This window comes from Pinus tabuliformis, chromosome Q, assembly GCF_031772625.1.
Source record: "Pinus tabuliformis cultivar Carrire ecotype Pingquan chromosome Q, CPIR1, whole genome shotgun sequence".
NCBI lineage: Eukaryota > Viridiplantae > Streptophyta > Pinopsida > Pinales > Pinaceae > Pinus > Pinus tabuliformis.
The window spans coordinates 1,303,563,367-1,303,584,658 of NC_142296.1; the positions used below are offsets into that span (position 1 = coordinate 1,303,563,367).

The following is a 21,292-nucleotide window of genomic DNA, read 5'->3' on the forward strand; positions in this document are numbered from 1 at the left end:
TTGCAGATCACAAGAAAGCTAAAGGCATCAGCGGAGCAGAGCATTTGCACAGAATCAATTGTCCCGAGTGACAAGAGCTGATCCTTGTAGAAGCAACAGAAGAAGGGTTGACGCAGAGGGATTGCCTCATCAGTCTGGGCCAGAGAAAGGCCAACACAGAGGCTGAGGAGGGCAGAAAGAGGCTCACGCAGAGACCAGGAGTGTTGACATAGTGGCTGAGGGAGTTGTTTTTTCTAGTACTGGGATTGCGCAGAGCCTAGAGGCTCAGTACTTTAGTTGCTGGGACATACGACGCTGTGGGCAGTTTGCAGGAGCGAAGCTGGTGGGGAACTGTGGTCAAAACAATACCTAACAGGGCAAGACCAATGTAGAGGTAGTTTCTATTGAGGCGGATTTCTAGCCAAGGAATCTGGATCAGTGTTGCGGGGGCACAGAATATTAGAGAGGTGCGACTTGACGATTGGCAGGAGGATTTCCAGAAGGGAAATCATGACTCGGAGGGAATCTAGCAGAGAACTTCCAGATGGGAAGTAGAGAGACTCAGCAAGAGTCGAAAGGAGAACTTCCAGAGGGAAGTAGAGAGACTCGAAGGAGTTGACAGAAGAGTAGGGAGATGGCCAGGATCTTGTCCATTGTAGATAGACATTGCATCAAGGGCTTCGCCTTGAGAATAGTGGCTATCCCAGTTGACTCGATAGCTAATGAGAAGTACGAGGAGGCAATGGCCAAGGCAAAATGCATCATCCTTGATGGGGTCAAGGATCACGTGGTCCAACATATTTCCGAGAAGGAGACAACAAAGGAAATGTGGGACACCTTGAAGACGTTGTACCAGCATACTTCTGTGGAGAGGAAGATGTTTCTTGAGAATGAACTATGGTTATACCAGATGCAGAAGGGGGAGTTGATAGATCACTTCCTTGGTTGGTTGAAGGAGAACTGGGACCAACTGACTTCCATAGGGGCCACGTCGGATGAGGAGATGATGGTAAGGACCGCACTCAACGTAGTCTCCGAGGAGTGGGAGACATTTGTCTAGAGCATACTGGGCAGGGCAGATCTTCCATATTGGGAAGCATTGTGGACGACTCTTCGTCAAGAGGAGATCAGGGGGTTGAGCAAGGTGGAAAGTAGCAGCAAAGGAGTCCGGATCGAGAAGGAAGAAGAAGAGGATGTAGCTCTGGCATCTGCGGGAAAGCAAGAGAAGAGGAAGAAGGACCTGTCCAAGGGCAAATGCTTCTACTATGGGGAACTGGGTCATTATGTGAACTAGTGTCCAAGGAAGAAGAACACGGGAGAGGCGTCTAACTCTAATGCAGCGTCAGCGAAGGTAGAGAAAGAAGTCGAGGAGGATGACAATTGTGCCATGAGTGCTCATGTACCTCTAGAGAAGAGGTGGGGAGACATCGGGCTATAGTTAGGAGGACTACAGGCGATGAAGGGCAGGATCGTTGAGTTACCCAACCTCTTGGATTATACTTTGCTACAAGAGCTCTGAAGAGGAGTAGCAGGACTGTCGGATGTCAGTAGAGATGGATGTGGATGAAGCGGCAGAGAGTGCTACAGTGCAGGAGTCCCCGAGCAACACAAGGCTAGCAGGTTGCAATAGTGCGAGAGGCATAGAGAGTGTTGCACCAATGTAGGATGGCACAGAGAGGTGTGCAATGGTGCGAGATGCAAGGAGTTGTTGCAGCAGTGCAGAGGTCAGTAGAGGGAGTACTTGTTAGTCGCAGAGGGAGCTTCAACATTGGGAGTGTTTTTAACGTGACAGGGATGTCAGAAGTTGGGTGGATCACTTACTTACTTCTTAGTAATTGAGTTGCAGTGTAGTAGAAGTATGCAATAGCACGATGAAACATGATGAGATGGGGATGCAGTGCAGATGCAGTGTTGGGAGGATGGACGAGCAGCAACACAGATGCAGAGAGAGCTTCCGTACGGATGCAACAGTGGCAATGACAGGGCCAAGGGAAACAGTATAGGATGCAGCAGTGTAGAGGATGTTGGGCGGGGAGGCCTGGCATCAACACAGGTACAGGTGCCAGATAATCAGAGTGATGCTCAGTGAGGAGTATTACTAGAGCACAGTCCTCGCTAAGAGGGAGTGTTGATTTGGGGTAGCATCGTATGTGCTCTAGCCATTAAAATTGGTGGAGAAGCTAAAGCACATGATATCTCCAAGACTCAGAAATGGTTTGGACAAATTTTACCCGGTTTGGGTGATATTAAAATAATTAATTTTTAATGGAGCTCCTAAGTTTAAACTTAGGAAAAATAAAATATTAATGGGTATTAATATAAAACTAGGTTAGAAGGTTCCAAAAGTCATGGATCAAGCCAAATCTAATCTTAGTCGTTGATTAGAGATTTAATCTCGGCCACTGAAGGACCAATGAGAAAAGTATAAGAGGAGCCTTGAGGGTCAGTTGGAGAACACACTAGGGTGATCAGTCATTCGATTTGCTAGATTGGGGTTGCTAAGCAAAGTCGAATCAATGATTAGCATCAAGGGGTAGTGAGTACTGGACAGAGAGGTAGAGACAATGCCAAGAGACCAACGCAGAGGTAGAGAGCGAGAAGAAGCAGCCAGAGCAGGCCATGTAGAGCCTAGCAGAGACAACGCAGAGCCCAAAGGGATTGTGTCATCCACATAGAGAGCAGTTGGAGTGATGCAGAGGGTCCCAGAGGTTGCGCAGTGCCTCAAAAGGTTGACGCAGAGGCCAGAAGGGCTAGCGTAGAGCTTCAGAGTCGTTGAAGAGGGTTTCGTGGGACAGGTTTTCTGAATACGTATTTCCAAATAGAGAGGTATTGCTGCCAGGTATTTGTCTTTGTTTGGTGAGCCAGTTTGACACCCAGTTGTACTCAAGGAAATAATGCATAAAAATAAGCCCTCAAAATAGCTACACTGGTTTTCTCGCATTGGGTTTTTCCGGGGGACATTTGTCCAAAAATAACAGTGTCACTTGTGTGTTTGTTTTCTTTGAGCTGATGATCTGTAGATGTTGAGACTGTATTGTGTTTATTTCATTATTTATATGTTTTAAATAACTTGTTCGTATTTAACAAGTAGAAGAAATAAATCAAAAGAATACAGATTAAATTTCTAACAGATAGACTTAGAATTTCAAGATTTCTATTGTTGTGGAGGCCCATGGCTCTCAACACACACTCTACATGTGCCAATGTAGCCTTCTGGAGGGTTAGGACCTCGTATAGGGAGACCAAACCCAAGATGGAGACCATCTGCAATCTTGCATAAGATCCAACGTGCCCCCTAGCCTCCCTGTACAACAAGTTATTAGAGAAATCGAGTAAAATAGTTTACCAAGCATGGACCACAAGTGGGGACTTCATAATGGCTTGCCCTTCCATAATGGGCTTTGGCAAGTGCTAATGTCTCCAAGCACCAAATGGGGTTAGCCAAGTATCCAATAGGTGGTTTGTACTTCTAAAGGGAATAATAGGTTCAAGGTACATCCTTTAAAAGGGGTAGTATGTGATAGAGAGGTGAATGAAGTAGGGATGAGAAGGGGCAACCCTGGGCCACATGCTGGGGTACAAGGATAGCTAATTAAAGGGAAGCCCACACTTGAGTATATAATGTATAGGAGGGAGAAATCATGGTACATGAGGTGCCCTGACCTTGATTTTTCCACCCTTCTTTATTTGCCTTTTGCCTTTTTATGATTTTTCTTTGATTATCTGCTCGAGGCTCAAGGGGTAAGAGCATAAAGTGTGAGATATAGCAGTGTGTACCCTCTTTTAAGGTAGGGTGTTTCATTTTCCATCAGGGTTTGGGACAATGATGGGTTCCTAAATGATAAAGGAGGTTCATCTAGGGCCTGTAGGAACTAGGGCCATGGCCATTTTGTGGTACATTTTCCTATTGAATGTGGCCAATTATGCTTTTACGTTTCTTTTTAGCTGCATCAACGTCTAGGGCATCATTCCGGGCCTAACCCAGGGTGTGGGCAAGTGGAAGGGGAAAGCTAACCGTCTGTGGACCTTGTGGAGGAATGTGGACCCAGGTGTTAGAAATGATGAATGGGGTTATAATGAGTGGAAAGGGGGCAATATATGTGGATGAGGAAGCGGGACCACGCAACCAAAATTAGGGTTTCCTGTGAAATACCATCCATAAAGCCAAATGGTCAGTGAAAGAGAAACCATGGGACTAGAATCCAAGGTTAATATCCAAATGAGAGCATAGGCCTAACCCATTCTTTCCGCCAAATCCCCACACTAATCCATGCCCAAAAGTGTCCATGATAACCAAACTACAATACTCAATTACCAAATGACAAGGCATACCTTTAGGTTCAGGAGGCCCACCTTCAAACTTACGATCATGGTGGATGGGTGAGGGACCACATGGTTGGCTCTAGTGGTGGAGAAATGGCATAACGAGCTAGTTGGTGGCTGCAAGGGGTTGTTGGCTACCGGTTAAGGACCATCTTGGAGAAAAAAGAAATCTCCTAGGGATATCACCCACAAAATGGTGGGTAAAAGAGCTCCGATACCATGTTAAATCTCCTTATACTAGCCCAGATTTATTTTCTCGCAACAATTAATTATTCCCAACAATTTATTTTATTAGCCAAAGAAATTTGGAATTGTTGAAAATTAAAATCACTGGTATTTTAACATCCATAAATTTATGTGTAGCGAAAATAAAATCAGAGAGTTCAATCACACTTACAAAAGATAAACACCCACAACAATACTCCTTCATTAATTAATCTATAAAATCAAAGTTTTGATCCACAAAGAATTTACAAAGAAAAATATAGTGACTAGAACCTGCAACTCGGCCCACTAGAATAATTAGGCCCAAGGAATTTCGGCCAACTAGAATCTAGCCACTTAAGATATTCGGCTTGGAGAAAATTGACGCACCTATCACCAGAAAATTGACCCTTACGCCTTGCCCTCGCTCAGCCTCTGCGCACTTTGGGCCTGGTAAATTAGCCTCCTTAGCAACTGCGCCTCATTCTCCCTTCAACAATTGGGCCTCTCCATTCTCCAACAAATTGACCTCCTAGAAACACTCCCGAAATTATCCTTGTATTCTCCTTCTTTTTCCTCAGTCTAACTATTTCCTCAGACTAACTAAGCTTCTTGCTCCAGAGAATTCACTATCCTTGAGAAAATCACTTTCCCAAAAATGTTGTAGCTGCCTTTCTTCTCTATCTATATCTTCACCTCTCCCTTAGACTTTCATTTATACTCTTTGTTAAGCCCAAATTGCTAACCCTAATCTCCCTGTTAGAAGATCTAGGAGATCAATGGTTGAAATTGTTTTCAAGTCACTTTAAGTAATTTATTATTTATCCTTAGAAAATGACTTAATAGTTCACAAATATTAATTGACTTTAATTATTGTACTTTTCCTAAGATAGACTTAGGAAAGAGGACATAAATACCTAAAGAGGCAATAAATCATCCCTTGTGCTCTGCCATGTTCTTTGTTGAGGTTCTTTTCTGAAATTAGCTTCACTGCCAATATTGTTACTATATACGTTGTTGTTGTTGTTAACAAATTCAATTTCATGTTTGTTTACTGCTACGTAGGTAATGCTATAATTGAACAGTTTGTATCTGAAGACTGAGGTCCATCCATTTTAACCTCTATAGTTGCAGTTGTCTATACCAAGCCAGGAATGTGGCTATTTCATGTCATCTTGTCTATGATAAGTGCATATGATATAAATCCATGCAATGTTTCGATGTTTTTATGATTTTATTTCATTGATTTTTGGGTAGCAAAAATGGAATAAAATTCTTAATTAGAACATCTACTGTGAATAGGCTTACTTTTAATAAAGCTTCTTGGAAAGATAATTGTAAATAACTTTGCTATAAATTTTATTTTCTTCATTTCAAGTACATTTTAAGAAATTCCCCTCTTAGATTGTGCTTATGGTTGGCATCTGTTTTTCATTTTTCTGTGTGCAGAACAATTGTAGGTGATATAGTAACCGGTTACCTCCCCAGTTTGATTCTGCAAATGTTTCTCTTCATTGTTCCTCCTATAATGATGCTCTTTGCCGCCATGCGAGGTTATATCTCCAATGGTGGCAAGATGAAGAGTGCATGCGTCATGATGTTGTACTTCACAATATGGAATGTGTTCTTTGCAACTGTACTGTCAGGATCAGTTATTAGCCAAATCAATACTTTCATTTCTAATCCTAAAGATATTCCTCGGCAGCTTGCAGTTGCAGTTCCTGGCCAGGTGAGAAGTCAAATTCTACCATACTGCTCTGTCAATGCATAATTGTCCATGTGAAGCATTTTTATAGGCTCATAAGGGGTGACAATTGTGAACCCATTTCAGCAAAATAAGCCTCTTCAGATTTCACTGAATAAAGTCATTGTAAAGAAATGAAATTTATACAGATTAGTAGAAATATTTGATTTTAGAATGACTATAGTTTTCTATATTTTCATGGATGCCTGTTCTGTCTGTTATTGACCAGCAAAATTTTGCATAGAAGATAATCCAAAGTGTCCGGATATCACTAGGGGGTGTGTCATGTCACTTAATCACACTCATTCTCACTTGCAGGCTGATTCTTGTCAGCTTGAGGGGGTATTCCTAAATTTGAGAAAACATGCCTCAAACCTGCAATTTCTTTGCTGTTTGGTTCAGAGCTTTAAATTATTCATCAAGAAACAGTGAAAGAAAGATGCAGATTCACCATGCAAATAGTCAATTTGGCTCAAGACTACAAATCTGTAGTATTGTACTATTTCCCTCTATTTCTGCAAGAATACAGACAGAACAGCAAAATTTTGTGCCCTGAAAGTGTTAGATTTTAGCTCTATAATCATTTAAACATGATAGATTTTGCAACATAAAGACTATGTCGCATGGTTGGGTTCGAATTTGTTAATATTAGATAACAGCACACAGCCCAGTATGTCCACAGGACAGCAGACTTTGACAAGCTTCTCTCAGTTTTCTTCTCTCGACCTCGGATATTAGGAGTAGGAACTGGACAAGAGACTCCTTCCCTGCTTCTTCTTCTCCCTCTTTGCTTCATCGCAGTGCTTTGTTTCGAAGACGAGAGCTTCTAGCTTCTACATTTACATTTACTTAGATTATAGATCTATTTTCTGATTTTTAAAAGAAATGTTAAAGGGGACTGTTTGGTCCACCGGTTTGGCATGATGTAATCATTGTAACCGACAGTCCCGTTGACCTATTATGGTCATTTGTTGGACATTAATAAAATTATCTTATCTTATCTTATAACAATGGTATCTTCTATGCTTAAGAGTGTTGAAGAAAGGGTAACTAGGTTCGGTCTTCATAAAGACATTGTAATTATGATTTTTGTAGACAAGAAAATGAATTTATTATTATGCTTGCTTCATGGGTTTCATCAGCAAGAATTTTTAGGATTTATGCTTAAAGGTCAAAGAGTCAAGTTCATGAAGAACCCTTCTTGGGCATGTATCAAATGTATTTGAGTCGTAAACAATGTCAAGAAGCCCTCCAAATAACAAGCACAATCCTCTTCGTCATGTCGGCCTGCAAATCGAATTAAAAGAAGACATGTCGGCTCATATAAGGAGACACATCGGCTCACTTGGTCAAGTTGGCTTCTTATGGACACGAAATTACTATAAATACCCCGCTGATCTTCGCATAAGTACAGGACAGAATTTCGGATCCTTTGAAATCTCGGACAAGTACGGTGGCTCAGAAATATCGGATAAGTACAGTGGTACAGTATTTTCAGATGAGGACAGTGGTTCAAAATCTCGGATGAGTACAGTGTTTCTGTGTTTCTTGGATGATCATCATGATCACAATCTTGGTATACTAGAACAGTCTCAGCATATCTATCATGATAAGGATCTTGGTGCAAGGAACTTTCAGTCATACACACTTGGCATCACTCTCTAGACATAGTCACAGTCTCGGCATGATTGTGACCTCACTGTTATACACTCGGTATACCAAACACAGTCATTATCTCGGCACAGTGACAACCATGGTCTCGGACACAATCTTGATGAAGACAAGGTCATATTGAAGATGTCGGTGCAGCTTTCACATGTATATACATACATATCTCAGGATAGAGACCTCATTAACATGGTGATAATCTGAGTGAGAGTGCAGTGATGATCTAAGTGAAGATGGAGCTATGGTGCAGCAGTAATGATCTCATTATTATGAATATCTCGGTGAAGGTGCATTAATGATGACCTCGGTGAAGCAGCAGTGTTGATGATGATATCAGCAGTGACAAAAAAGAGGATTGGTGTCTTGGTCTTGGAGTGGCCTAATAGGTCAAGGGTCATGGTCTTGGTATTCGTCAATTGGAATCTCTATAAGAAGAATTTTGTGCGGGTTTTCCTCTTAAAGAGTGAGAGGTTTTGGCCTTGGCAGAAAGCCAACATCTTGTGTTCTTGTCTCTTTGTTTTTGGTAACTATTTGATGAATATAAGAAGACACACTCTAATAATAACAAGTGAAGATTGTGCTAAGAAGAAAAAGTTAAAAATACCTCACAAATAGTTATCATGACTAGAAGAATCTCATTAACTTCATTTGCCCTAGATTCTTCAACAAAGAGCAATTTACTTCAATTTTTCTTATTAGCCCAATATCAATTTCTAGATTAGAAATCACAATAACATTGATAGTAAATGCAGATAGAACATCAACAATAAGCAGAAGACAAGACAAGACGAGGACACAATATTTGGCGGATGCCACGGAAAAACCCCAACGTAGGGAAAACCGTTTGATCAAATCTTCTTATTATTCTTCAAAAGTTCAGCAAAGAGAGAGAGAGAGAGTACAATATACAAAATTCACTTGCCCAAAAATTATCAAAACAATCTAGTCAAATTGCAATCAACAGGATGCCCTAACCAGAAAGTCAAATTTGGTCAAACCAGTAGAATATCTCCTTCCAATCAGCTCGGTCAAACCCAGTTAACACAGCCTTTAGGGATAGTCCAAATCAGTTCAAAACAGTCTGAAAATTCTTGGTCAAAGTTGGTCAACACTGCGGTCAAACTTGCTGCAGTCAATGTTGGTCAACTTGCACAGAAAATCTTAATTTCTGTGCTAGAATATGCAGACTGCCCAAACAGAGAAACTTCCACCAAAAACACAATCAAACAGTCAAACACTACTCGGTCAACGTTGGTCAAAGCTGGCTGCAACTCGGTCAATGCAGAGAACAAAAATATCTAGTCAACTCTTCGCACGTGTCGAGAAGAACAGGCTGCCTGAAATTTGTATGACCCAATCAGATGAAGAGAGAGAAAGATGTGTGTTGATGAGTGACCAAATGAGGAAAATGACTCCTCTATATATACACAACGTTGAGGGTGAAGAGACATGTCTATTGGGCTTCATGAGCCTACATTAGACTTTTGGCCGACCTTGACAATTTGTCCATAGAAGAAATAAATTCATAATTCCATTTATACTTGTCAAAATGAGATGATCTTTAGATCAATCCTACACCTCTCGGAAAGAGGAATCCAATAAAAATATCATCTCCATCATATGAGCTGTCTAAGGTGGAGTTTGGCCCTAGTTGCCAATTTTAACACTCCCTCTCAACTAGGGAGAAATCCACCTGCTAAATCAACTGACAATTTGTACCATCTCTATCATCCATGCTCTGCTCTGCTAAACCATGAAGAAATAATGAAGAAGAAATGATCGAGAGTGTATCATACCACTCTCCACTGACTCGAAGTTAGTCTCCATTGATCCCAGATCAATATCAAACATCCTAGCATAGGGAGTACGGTAGTACACGATGCGTCCATCGGTAGTACTATGGTCCCTATCCTCATTTCCCTACTCATTGGCTAGATGAGAGGTACTTCCCATGAGTCCCGAACTGCATGGGTAGGATGTATCAACAAGAGAAGGTGAGCCATTCATCCTGCTCATATGCCATAGGCGAAGGTGAACCACTCATCCTATGCACATATCAACCATCATGGGGTATCACAGGAGAAGGTGAACCACTCACCTTGTACACAGCACATCGCTAGGGGAAGGTGAACCACTCACCCTATGGTCTCTCATGGCTCCAAGAAGTACCCCCAAGTTCCCCAAAGCTCCCAGAGCTCAATATCCAATTCAAACAAGACCCTCATAAGAGGGTCTCTCCAAGACTCCAAGTCGTTCACGGAAGGTGAAGAATTTGACCTTCCCCAGGGGCTTCGTAAGAATATATGCTACCTGATCATTAGTCCCAGTGTGATGGAGCCTTATTGCTCCCTGTTGTCCCATATCTCGAATGAAGTGTTACTTGATATCAATATGCTTGGAGCGGTCATGTAACACAGGATTCTCAGAAAGACGAATCCCACTTTGGTTGTCGCAGTAGATCACGATGGTATCCAACACATGCCCAAATAGCTCACTAAAGAGCTTCCTCAACCAAACAACTTTACAGGAGGCCATACTAGCAGCAATATATTCGGCCTTAGCTGTGCTCAAAGTAATTGATTTCTGCTTCTTGCTCATCCAGGATATCGAAGCAAAACCTAGTAAGAAGCAACATCCAGATGTGCTCTTATGATCCACCACACTGCCAGCCCAGTCAGCATCAGAATAACCATGGAGCCTCAAATTCCTGACAATGTATCTTAGTCCATAGGTCACTGTGCCCCTGAGATATCGCAAGAGATTCTTGGCAGCAATCCAATGTATGTGATGAGGCTCGATCATGAATTGACTCAATGTATTCACGACAAAGCATATGTCTGGACGAGAGTTCACCAAAAACATCAGGGCCCCCACGAGTTGACGATACTTAGAAAGATTTCCCTAATCGGGCACAACAACACTTCCACATAACTTCTTGAAGTTAAGTTCCATCGGAGTAGTTACGGACTTGCAATTCACCATCCCAAATATATCAAGTAGCTTCATGATGTATTTTCCTTGGGAAAGGAAAAACTCACTTGGCTTTTGCTAGACTTCCAAGCCTAGGAAGTAGAGCATCAATCCTAGGTCCTTCATCTCGAATTCGGAAGCCAACTCCCTCTTGCATTGATAAATAAGAGGGTCTGCACCTGTTAGAAAGAGATTGTTCACATAAAGTACCAAGATGAGAGGTCTATCATTTTCAACCTTAAAGTAAAGGTTCAGATTAACTTCACTTCTTGTAAAACCCATCTTCATCAGATAATTGTTGATCCTCTCATACCAAGCCCAAGGAGCTTGCTTCAACCCATAGAGGGTTTTCTTCAACCTGCATACATGTGACTTTCGATCTAGAACTTCGAACCCCTCAGGTTGTTCTACATAGACTTCCTCTTTAAGTGAACCATGCAAGAAGGCATCTTGACATCCATTTGATGTAAATTCCATCCTTGAGAGGCAACAAGGGCAATGATTGAACGAATGGTGGTATATCGGGCAATGGTGCAAATATCTCATCATAGTCAACACCTTCCATTTGAGAGAAGTCTCAAGCAACAAACCTGGGCTTGAACTTCTTAGCACTTCCATCAGCTCCATGCTTGATCTTGTAAAGCCATTTCTAGGTGAGAACAAATTTGTCCTTGGGTCTAGGGACCACATCCCAGACATCATTCTTCATAATTGACTCAGATTCTTCGTTCATAGCATCCTTCCAAATTTGGTGCTTCACAGCGTCTTCATATGTGGAAGGCTCTCAATTTGAACAATGGTGCTCATGGCGCTAGGTACTTGGTACCTCTTCGGCTTCTTACTTTCACGAAATGTCCCCTTTGGTGCAATATGCCTCTCGACATTTTTCGAGGGTATCCCTAAGCCATGAGGGTCTCCTTTTTGAGGAGGGCTCATGGGGAGGTGGATCAGTGGGATCCATCGGTTATTTAACACTGGGCATGAGCGCATCCTGCGGTTCTCCCTACTTTCCTGTATCTGCTTCTTTGTCCTTCCTTGGAATATGAAAGTTCCTAATCTTCCCAAGGGCAACATCTTCATCAAAGGTGACATCATGACTTATCTCCACTTCTTTTTGACCAGGCACATAGATTCTATATGCCTTTGAAGTTTCACTGTAGCCCACAAATGTTCCTTTCTTCCCAGATGCATCCAATTTGCTTCTCTTTTCTTTCAGCACATGAAAATACACAGGGCTACCAAAAATTCTAAAGTGAGAAACATCAGGTTTCTTACCAGTGAAAACTTCTTCGGGAGTTTTGGAGTCCAATGCTTGATGTGGGCATCTATTTTGAACATACACGACAGTGTTGGCAGCTTCTCCCCATAGGAACTTTAGAAAGCCTTGATCATGAAGCATGGCATGAGTGGCTTCTATAATAGAACTATTCTTCCTTTCAGCAACACCATTTTGATCAAGAGTATATGCGGTAGTAGTCTCCCTCTTAATGCCAACTTCTCTAAAATAGTCATTGAACTCATTTGATTCATATTTGGTTCCATTATCAGTCCTCAATATTTTGATTTTCTTCCCTATTTTCAACCAAGGCTTTGAAAGAGTGGAACCATGTGAACACTTCGTCCTTATTCTTCAAGAAATAAATCCAAGTTTTGCAAGAGAAGTCACCCACAAAGATAGCATAATATAAATATCCTCCCAAACATGTCACAAACAACATACCAGATAGATCAGAATAAACCAATTGCAAAATGTCGGTGGTCTTGCTATCACTTGAGGGGAATGGTCCCCTTGTATGTTTTCCTTCGACACGTCCCTGACAAACACCTTTATGTTCTACTTTAAATTCGGGAATACCTGTCACCGTCTTCCTTGCATCGGGTAGAGCCTTATAATGTAGATGAGCAAACCTCCGGTGCCATAATTTGGATTGAAGAGATGTGTCGCAAGACATAACTCCCAATGGACTTCCTCCAACTTGATATAGGCTATCAACCCTAAATCCAAGAGTAAATGCCTCTTTGAAATTTCTTTTCCAAACACATACCTTTCCATCAATGAATGCCACCTTGAATCCTTTGTCCTCCATTGGCAAGATAAATACCAGGTTCTTCTTCAGATCATGTACATATAGTAATTCTTGTAGATGAATGACGTTACCTTGATTCAATTGAAAAGTAACATTCCCAACTCCTTTCATGGGATAGGTGGCATTGTCTCCAAGAATGATTTATGAATTTGTATCCTTTTCTATCAGATTTGAAAGAGCCTCCTTGTAACCAGTGAATTGCCTTAAGGTACCACTATCAATCAACCAATTTCCCAAGGTATTCGAAGGAGAGGTAGTAGAGAGGGAAAATATAAGATAAATTTCTTTTTGCTTTTTATCTACAACATTAGATTCATCATACCTGGAGTTTCTTGATTTTTTGGGAGGTCAATCATTTCCAAGTTGAGTAGCAGAAGCATTCCTTTTTCCTTTGTTGTTGAACCTGCCATTCCTTTGATTGTTGTTGCCCCTGAAATTGTTGCGGTTGTTGTTGTCATCATCCCGAGGTGTATCCCTTCTATTATGACACTCCCTAGCATAGTGGCCAAACCTGTTACAAATGAAGCATCTACCCTTTCTTCCATCTTTGAATCTCGGTCTTGCTTGACATTGCTTCTTTGAACCTTGTTAATTTTAAGTAACAATAGCATGTTCTATGCTTTAGAGCAGTTTTACTTCAATTTCTTTATTAAACCCAATATCAATATCCAATTTAGCAATCACATCAACATGATAGTAAAATGCAAATAGAACATAAACATAAATAGTAGAAGAGAAGCCACGACGAGGACACAAGATGTGGCACCAACCAGGGACAAACCCCAATTTGGGGAAACCCTTGATCAATCCTTCTTATATTCTTCAATAGTTCAACGGAGAGAGAGATAGTACAATTTACAAATCTGATCTTTTGTAACATCAGTAAAAAGCCCTAACTAGAAAAGTCAATGCTGGTCAACAGGGTAGATTCCTTCGTCAATTCAGCTTGGTCAAACCTAGTGAACTTCGACCTCCAACAACAGGTCTAATCAACCCAAAACAGTCCGAAAAAGCCATACTCCCTTAACCTAACCCTTAAATCCTCACCTCCTCCTCTTAGAAAGATTTGTACCATGCTTAAAGAGTAGGCATGTAACATTCTTAACCTCCTTCTAGGAAAACGATCATTAAAGTCATTTCACACCCATTAGTTGATTCATGCTCTACAAGTGACTTTCCATATACTGGGTCTCCTACCATCGGTGAAAGTTCGTAAAGAGTAAGGGAGCCTTAGCCAAGGTGACAGTGGGCTATCTCTCCATTGTTGCCCTTAGCCTAGTAGTAACCCTTCAAGGATCCGCTTTTAGGACCCTTGCTAGTTTGAGCGGTAACATTTTGGCGGTGTTGCCGAGGAGGAAGAAGGTCTACTGCCCTAGTGAATCGTTGAGGAATTGATCCATTGACGGCATCTACAAGTATTCCTTTGGTGACTCCACTCATTGTCGAAACCTTTGGTTTACTTCAAGGTGACAACATTCCTCCTTTAACTATGGTTGCTGCAAAAATGGGAGAGTGAACTCAATCACCTATTGGAACTGCCCTTCTCACTGAATTTGAGAAGTCAATGATCCATCCCCTACGATGTCATCTAGTTCTAACACTAACCCAAAATAAGATCAACCCAAGATGACTAAAAGTGAAAGACACTTGGTTAATGTCTTCGCCCCTTTGAAATTGAGTGATGATCCCAAACTGTTTCCTGAGAAATATAATTGATGGTTACCAAAGATCAAAGGGGATGCTACTTGGACTACCCATGGATTTATTGAAGAATTTCATTGGCAAAGGTCCCTTAGGATGATCTTCGATTAAGATATGCTCATGATGCTTTTTGCTTTATCGCTTGAAGGACAAGCAAGAGAATGGTACCTTAGCCTTCCCCCAGCATGCATAAAAGACTCTAATGACTTGGAAGACCTATTCATGAAGAGGTGGTCATGCAATGCCCAAGGAACCTTTAACATTGGAAAATTCTATCAAATAACCAAGGGAAGGGAAGACGTACGAGAATTCATTCAAAAATTTGATAGGGTAGTCAAGGATATACCTGATCATTTGAAACCATCTGAAGATAATATGCTTGATAAATTCATAAAAGTTGTGGGTGGCCACTTAACTTATGTATTAAGGGACAAGAAACCTTCCACATTGGCTGAAGCCAAAATGATAGCAATAGAATTTGAGGAAAAGCTACGAATCTCTAAGGTAGATGTCATTCACCACCTTAGAGCTACAACCGAGATCTGGAAGGAGAAGTCCAAAGATCAACATGAAGAAACCCTCCTTGCCATCTTCAAGAAAATGGAGAAATTCGCCGAAGAAGCCAACGCACGTGACAGGGTTATCATGGATAAAATCACTGCCTTGGAAAGGGCCCAAAAATCTAGTTATATTCCCAAAGCAAAACCCTTTCCCAAAAGGCAAGGTGAAGAAGATAGGCCAAGCTCGTCTCAATTCCCAAACACTTTGGCCCCAACTAACGTTGTTAAGCTAGACTCATCTTCTGAGGAAGAGTGAAGTGAAGAGGGAGAGAGTGAGGATGAGGAAGTTGATGAGCAAGCTAACCTTGTCAAATATGACATCTTCAACATTTTGCTAGGAGGATCATATACACACCCTCCCATTAGTGAGGTCACCCTTAAGGACGATAAGGAGGAACCCATTCTTAACTCTGATAGCAAGGGAAGGTTCAAAAGGATCCAATATTCATAATATCAAAGACCCTACAACCTCCAAGGAACCATCTAAAGAAGACTCATTACCTGAGCAAGCTCCTCTCAAGGAGTCTCTCTTTGAAATTCCTCCCAAGAAGGATCCCCCAACCAAAGGAAATTCAAATAAGGATCCCCCTAGGAAGGAAAATAGCAAGAAGAATGAGAAGGGAAAAGTGGCTAAGCTTGACATTGACATAGTGGTTGTCATAGGAAAAATAACCATACTCATTCCTTTGAAAGAGATTGCAAAACTTCCATGCAACAACAACAAATTAAGAAGTCCCTAGGTATTCAAGAAGAAGAATTACCTGAAGCCTTTCAAAACATTCATATTCCTAACCAAAACCTTGGGTGTGAACCATTTATGCTCACTTTGGCTATCAGTGACCTCTTCTTACACAATTCTATGTCAGACTCAAGGGCTTTTGCAAATATTATGCCCTTAAAAGTTATGAAGCAACTGGGTCTCAACGTCACTCGGTCGTATAAGGTATGTGGATTTAACTCCAAGCCTGTAGAGGTGGAAGGTCTCGTAAAGGACCTTAAGATTTCTTTGGCTAGGAACCATGAAATATCCCTTATAACAGTTTATTTTATGCCACTATACAGTTTATCTTATGCCACTGACATCATTGAGCAATTATACACACGATTTCAATAGTAATGCAGAGAAAATAGCAAGATCATAAAGAGACAGCTATGCACAATAGACACAACAAAATTTACCCTAAGAAACTCAAACTTCCAAAAATTTTCTACTACGAGAAATTATCCTCCAGCAAGATTTACAAGTCCAAAATTTCTTAGAAATCTGTTCCAAAATCCAAGTCTAAACACCAGTCAAACCTAGTCAATTTTCCAATCAGTCAACACTGGTCAAAATTCCAAATAAGTCAAATCTGGTCAGACTTTTGTCCTGGTCAACTTAGCCCCTGTGGTCAACTCAGACCTGCAGTTGACTCCTGCAGTCAAATTCGGACCTGTGGTCAAACCTGTGGCCAAACTGTTCTCTTCTGTAGTCAAACTCAGCCAGATTCTGTGGTCAAACACAGCCGGATTCTTGGTCAAACAGTCCTCTTCCTCTGTTCAAACTCAGGCAGACATTTCGGTCAAACTCAGTCAAATTCACATTCGGTCAACCTTGGTCAATTCGTCCCCCATTCTGCTCCTTTCTGTGGCAGCTTGAGAAGATGTGTTGTGGGTGATCAAAATGAGGAAGTCTCATTGTGTATATATGTTATATACTAGTCAAATGGGGTGAATTCTAGCAAGGGTCACACCCTTTTATGGTGGGCCTGAATTGACATTTTGGAGCCTGCATGATGCCCCAAAAATAAAAAATAAAAATTATTTTAATTTCCATAATTTTTCTAGGCCAGCTTAGGAGGCCTCTTGGCATGTGGGAATACCTCCCAATGCTACACAAAAATCAACAGGGACTAACACAAACAAGGGTCCTCAAGATACAATGAATCTGAGCAGAACCTTGCTACATAAATTATAGCCTTCCAGGCAAAGGAGATGGTTGGCATCTAGCTCTATACACTGATGCACAGTCTAGCAGTAAGTATTGTTCAGGGAAATAAAGTAGACATGACACCCTCCCCCAAAGGGCCATAGTTTTGTAGCAGTTAATGCAAAGGCCTAGTTTCCTCAGTATATTGTCTGTGTTTGTTTGGTTCTATGCTCATCCCAGTGCCTCGTGGATTTGCCTGTCAGTGGAATGTGGAGAATGTTCTTGGCACTGATGGTAGAAAGGTATTATAGAAGAACAAATGTAATGACACAACAACACCATGATATTTTGACTACATTCTGATTATAACATGTATGTACGATGCACATGTAGAGAGGGATAGAATTTTTATTTAGCATCCATAAGGCCAAATCGGCCTATGAGATGCAGTGTTACATCTTAATGTTGCTTATCATTACAAGAGTGAGAGTAAATTTAGGAGTGCCATTGCTAAATAAGGAAAAATAGACACTCGAATTAAATACAATGCATGGGTGGAAGATTCCATTCCTTTCATATGTCTACTCATCTAGGTTGATGCTATGGGGTATGCTAATTCCTCATGTCAAGCAGCCTTCATAGTCTTATTTTTATAACACAGTCTTATTTTTGGATGCAGGCGACATTCTTCACCGCTTATGTTTTGACATCTGGATGGACAGGATTATCTTTAGAAATTGCTCGACTTTTCCCCCTTATTACAAACTTTTTGACAAGGCACTGTTGCAAAGTCACAGACGATGCTGATTGCGCACCATTATTTCCTTACCATCGTGACATACCAAAAGTGCTCCTTTTTGGGCTCCTTGGCTTCACATATTCCTTGTTGGCACCTCTAATTATGCCTTTCCTGCTTGTATATTTTTTTGTCGGCTACATTTTCTATCGGAATCAGGTGACTTCTAAATTTTCCTTTCACTTGAATTTGAAGAGAATGTAAAATAAGATGCTCCTTCTCAAATTTGTGTTCTAACTTGCTCTTCATGTATGAAGAAAACCATGCTACCTCTTACGATCACTGTTTCAACAGTAATTTTGTTCATGAATATTAATTTTTATATATGGTCATGCATTTGATTGTGTGCTGTTTGGAATTGCTGATATTTAGATCATTGAATATAGTCACAAACAATTTAAATACCAACCCATTTTCTTTTTCTAGTTATATTCTCCTTCAATTGATAATGATTTATGCGGAGGATTTTAAGGTGATTTCAAACGCATGCAAAAACATTTCATGAGATGGTCAACATACCTTTTGTATGCATCGTGTAGAGTATTGTCCCACTTGATTCCTTTTTGTATGTTGGAATGATCTTTCTTGGGTGTCTATTAGCCCGATGCATTATTTTAACTATACTCTAAAGATCTTTCAAATTATGGTTGGATTTCTTGTTTTTCATGTAGAGTACTCATATCGAATTAGTCATCATCAACAAGCATTTGGTTGGTATTAATAAAATAATCTAACTCTGTATGGTTTCCAGCTGTTAATCAAGTTAATTCTCAATGTCTAAATTTGAATCTGACTATTGGCATTATGTTGTAGGATTAAGGGTTGTGAGGCATTTCTTGTGTATTAATCCCCTTAAATTTCAGACCTGAAAAGTAGCTTAGTGCTGTTATAAACTTGCTTAAGAGATGTATTATTATAAACCAACAACCAAGTGTATGTTAGTTTCCGTAGCACTGGATTTGTTTTAGCCACAAAATTTGGTAGAGAGGCTAGAATACATGACATCTCCAAAACCCAGAAATTGTTTTTGGAAATTCCACCTAGAGATGACTTAATTAGATTATTGACCTATTTTTTAATGTTTCCTAAGTCTAAACTTAGAAAAACTGGTTAATTAATTAGAATTAATTAAGTCAAGGTGTGAATTGTTGAAATATGTAACTAGGTTCGGTCTTCATAATACCATATCTAATCGTGATTTTATGTATTTAATGAAAAGAGAAAAATAAATTTATTATTTGTGTTCTTGAGGCATGGGTTTCATGCTCAAGGCAAATTTATTTTTAGGGCAAGCACCTATTGAGTGCTTCTAGGTTTGTCATAAAGTCAATTGAGTCATTGTCATGTATTGAGGACCCATTTGGGCATGTTATATATTGTAAAGAAAAAAATATTGAGTCAAAATAGAGTCAAAATACCCTCCAAGACCTCATCATGGCACAAAGATCAAGTCAGCCTACATGAAGGGACAAGTTGGCCTCAAGATAGCAATTCGTACCCCTCACAAGCCTATAAATAAGAAGGAATTCGACCTCATTTGCACGCTCACTCAAGCAAGTTCGATCTCCTCAAGATAGAAGTTGGAAAAGGACGAAGAACAAGAAGAAGATCAAGATCGAAGTTTTTGGGCCTCTCTCTCTCTATCTCTTTCTTTCATTAGGGTTTCTATAGTTTCTAGGCTAGACGAAATTTTGAAGCTGCAAGATTGAAGCTGTGAAGCTGCAATGTCGAAACTGTGAAGCTGCAAGATTGAAGTTGTGAAGTTGCTAGGTCAAAATTGCTGAAGTTGCATCAAGGTTGAAGTTGTGAAGTTGTTAGGTCGAAACTGTTGAAGTTGCATCAAGGTCAAAGTTATGAAGCAACTAGGTCAAAGTTTCTGAAGTTGTTAGGTCAAAGTTGCAGAAATTGTTGTTGAGGTCGAAGTTGCTAGAAGGTTGAAGTTTGTTGCTAGAAGTTGTGTAAGGAAAACTCATCAAGAAGGAAGGATGACTTGGTCTTGGAGGGTCTTGGTCAAGGGTCATAGGTCTTGGAATTCGTCAATTGAAGTTCTATAAGAAAGGAAGGATTCTGGTGGGTTTTTCTCTCAGTTGGAGAGGTTTTGGCCCTAGTTGATCACCTATATCTTGTGTCTTATTGTCTCATTGTTCTTTATGATTTGGTAGTTGTTTGATGATAGAGAACACTAATAATAATAAAGGAAAGAAGAAGTTAATCAAGTAAAGTAAAAATACATCACAAGTAGTTATCAAAGCAATTGCCCTCTAGATCTATCAACATTGTATCAGAGCTAAGGCCTCAAGTTAAGGAAGAAAAATCAATAAAGGAAACGTAAGCAAGAAATTGCAGTCATCTTCATGAGACATATTTTGGACTAAGAAAGGTCTCTCTAGCAAGTCAAATTGACAAAAAAGAGATGATCATCCAAAGAAAGGTTACACACTTGAAGGGCCGAAATTTGAGGTTGTGAAACAAGTTTAACTAGCGTTGTCTTGAAGGAAGAAAAGTGGGAAAAAGCGTTGTCATCATCATCAAGGAATCAATATGATCTCCCTTTGAGCCAAGGATCACTTTTGAAGAAAGACATCTTCACCAAGAAGACATCTTTTATTATTTACATCATCATCAAAATCAAGAAGGCATCAAGTTGAAGATTTCATCATATAGGAGTATCTTCACTTGACAAGTAAGTATTTTTATATCTATATTTGAATATGTCAAAATGACTTCATATTGCAAGGAGAGCAACAAATTGGTTGGGTCGTCAAACTTTCTTGCATGGAAGAAGAGGATAGATTTGATCCTCATAGAAAATGAAGTCGTTGGTCATGTTAAGAGTTTAATTGTCAAACCGCTGAAAGAAGAAGCTCAAGCTCTACAAGATGAAGATATCAAAAGAAGAAGGAACAACCTCATACTTTATGAGGGTGTCAGAACTAAGAGATCAACTCCAAGAGTTGGGAGAAATAATCTTTGACAAGGAAATGACAATCATATGCTCAATGCACTACCAAAGCAATGGGGCAACTTCACATCAACCATCAATGGGAAGAAGGAAGCTACTCCATAAAATGAACTATGGTAATTGTGCAAAATCGAAGAAACCAGGCTAAAAGCAAAAATCGATGCAGGATCAAGCGAGCAAGCTCAAGCATTTGGTGCCATGGCTAGAAGAAAAGGGAAGTTTGGGAAGCTTGGTCCTCAAAAAAAAGAAGAAGAACATGTCGAAGGTTCAATGCTATGGTTGTCATGAATATGGGCACCACAAGAGAGATTGTCCAAAGCTAAAGAAGGACTACAACAAAAGAGGAAGGGAAGAAGCCTATATCATTAAAGAAGTGGAAGAAGCTGAAA

At 40.3% G+C, this 21,292-nt stretch overlaps 1 protein-coding gene across 3 annotated transcripts in view; it reads left to right on the forward strand.

The window, feature by feature from the left end:
• Nucleotides 1-21,292, forward strand: part of LOC149224614 (hyperosmolality-gated Ca2+ permeable channel 2.3-like) — a 373,352-nt gene that overhangs the window by 303,270 nt on the left and 48,790 nt on the right. For all 3 annotated transcript variants that reach the window (XM_089386187.1, XM_089386185.1, XM_089386186.1), the window contains 2 exons: nucleotides 5,956-6,235; nucleotides 17,825-18,100. In XM_089386187.1, the coding sequence (XP_089242313.1) occupies nucleotides 5,956-6,235; nucleotides 17,825-18,100 (556 nt within the window). The remainder of the gene's footprint in view (nucleotides 1-5,955; nucleotides 6,236-17,824; nucleotides 18,101-21,292) is intronic.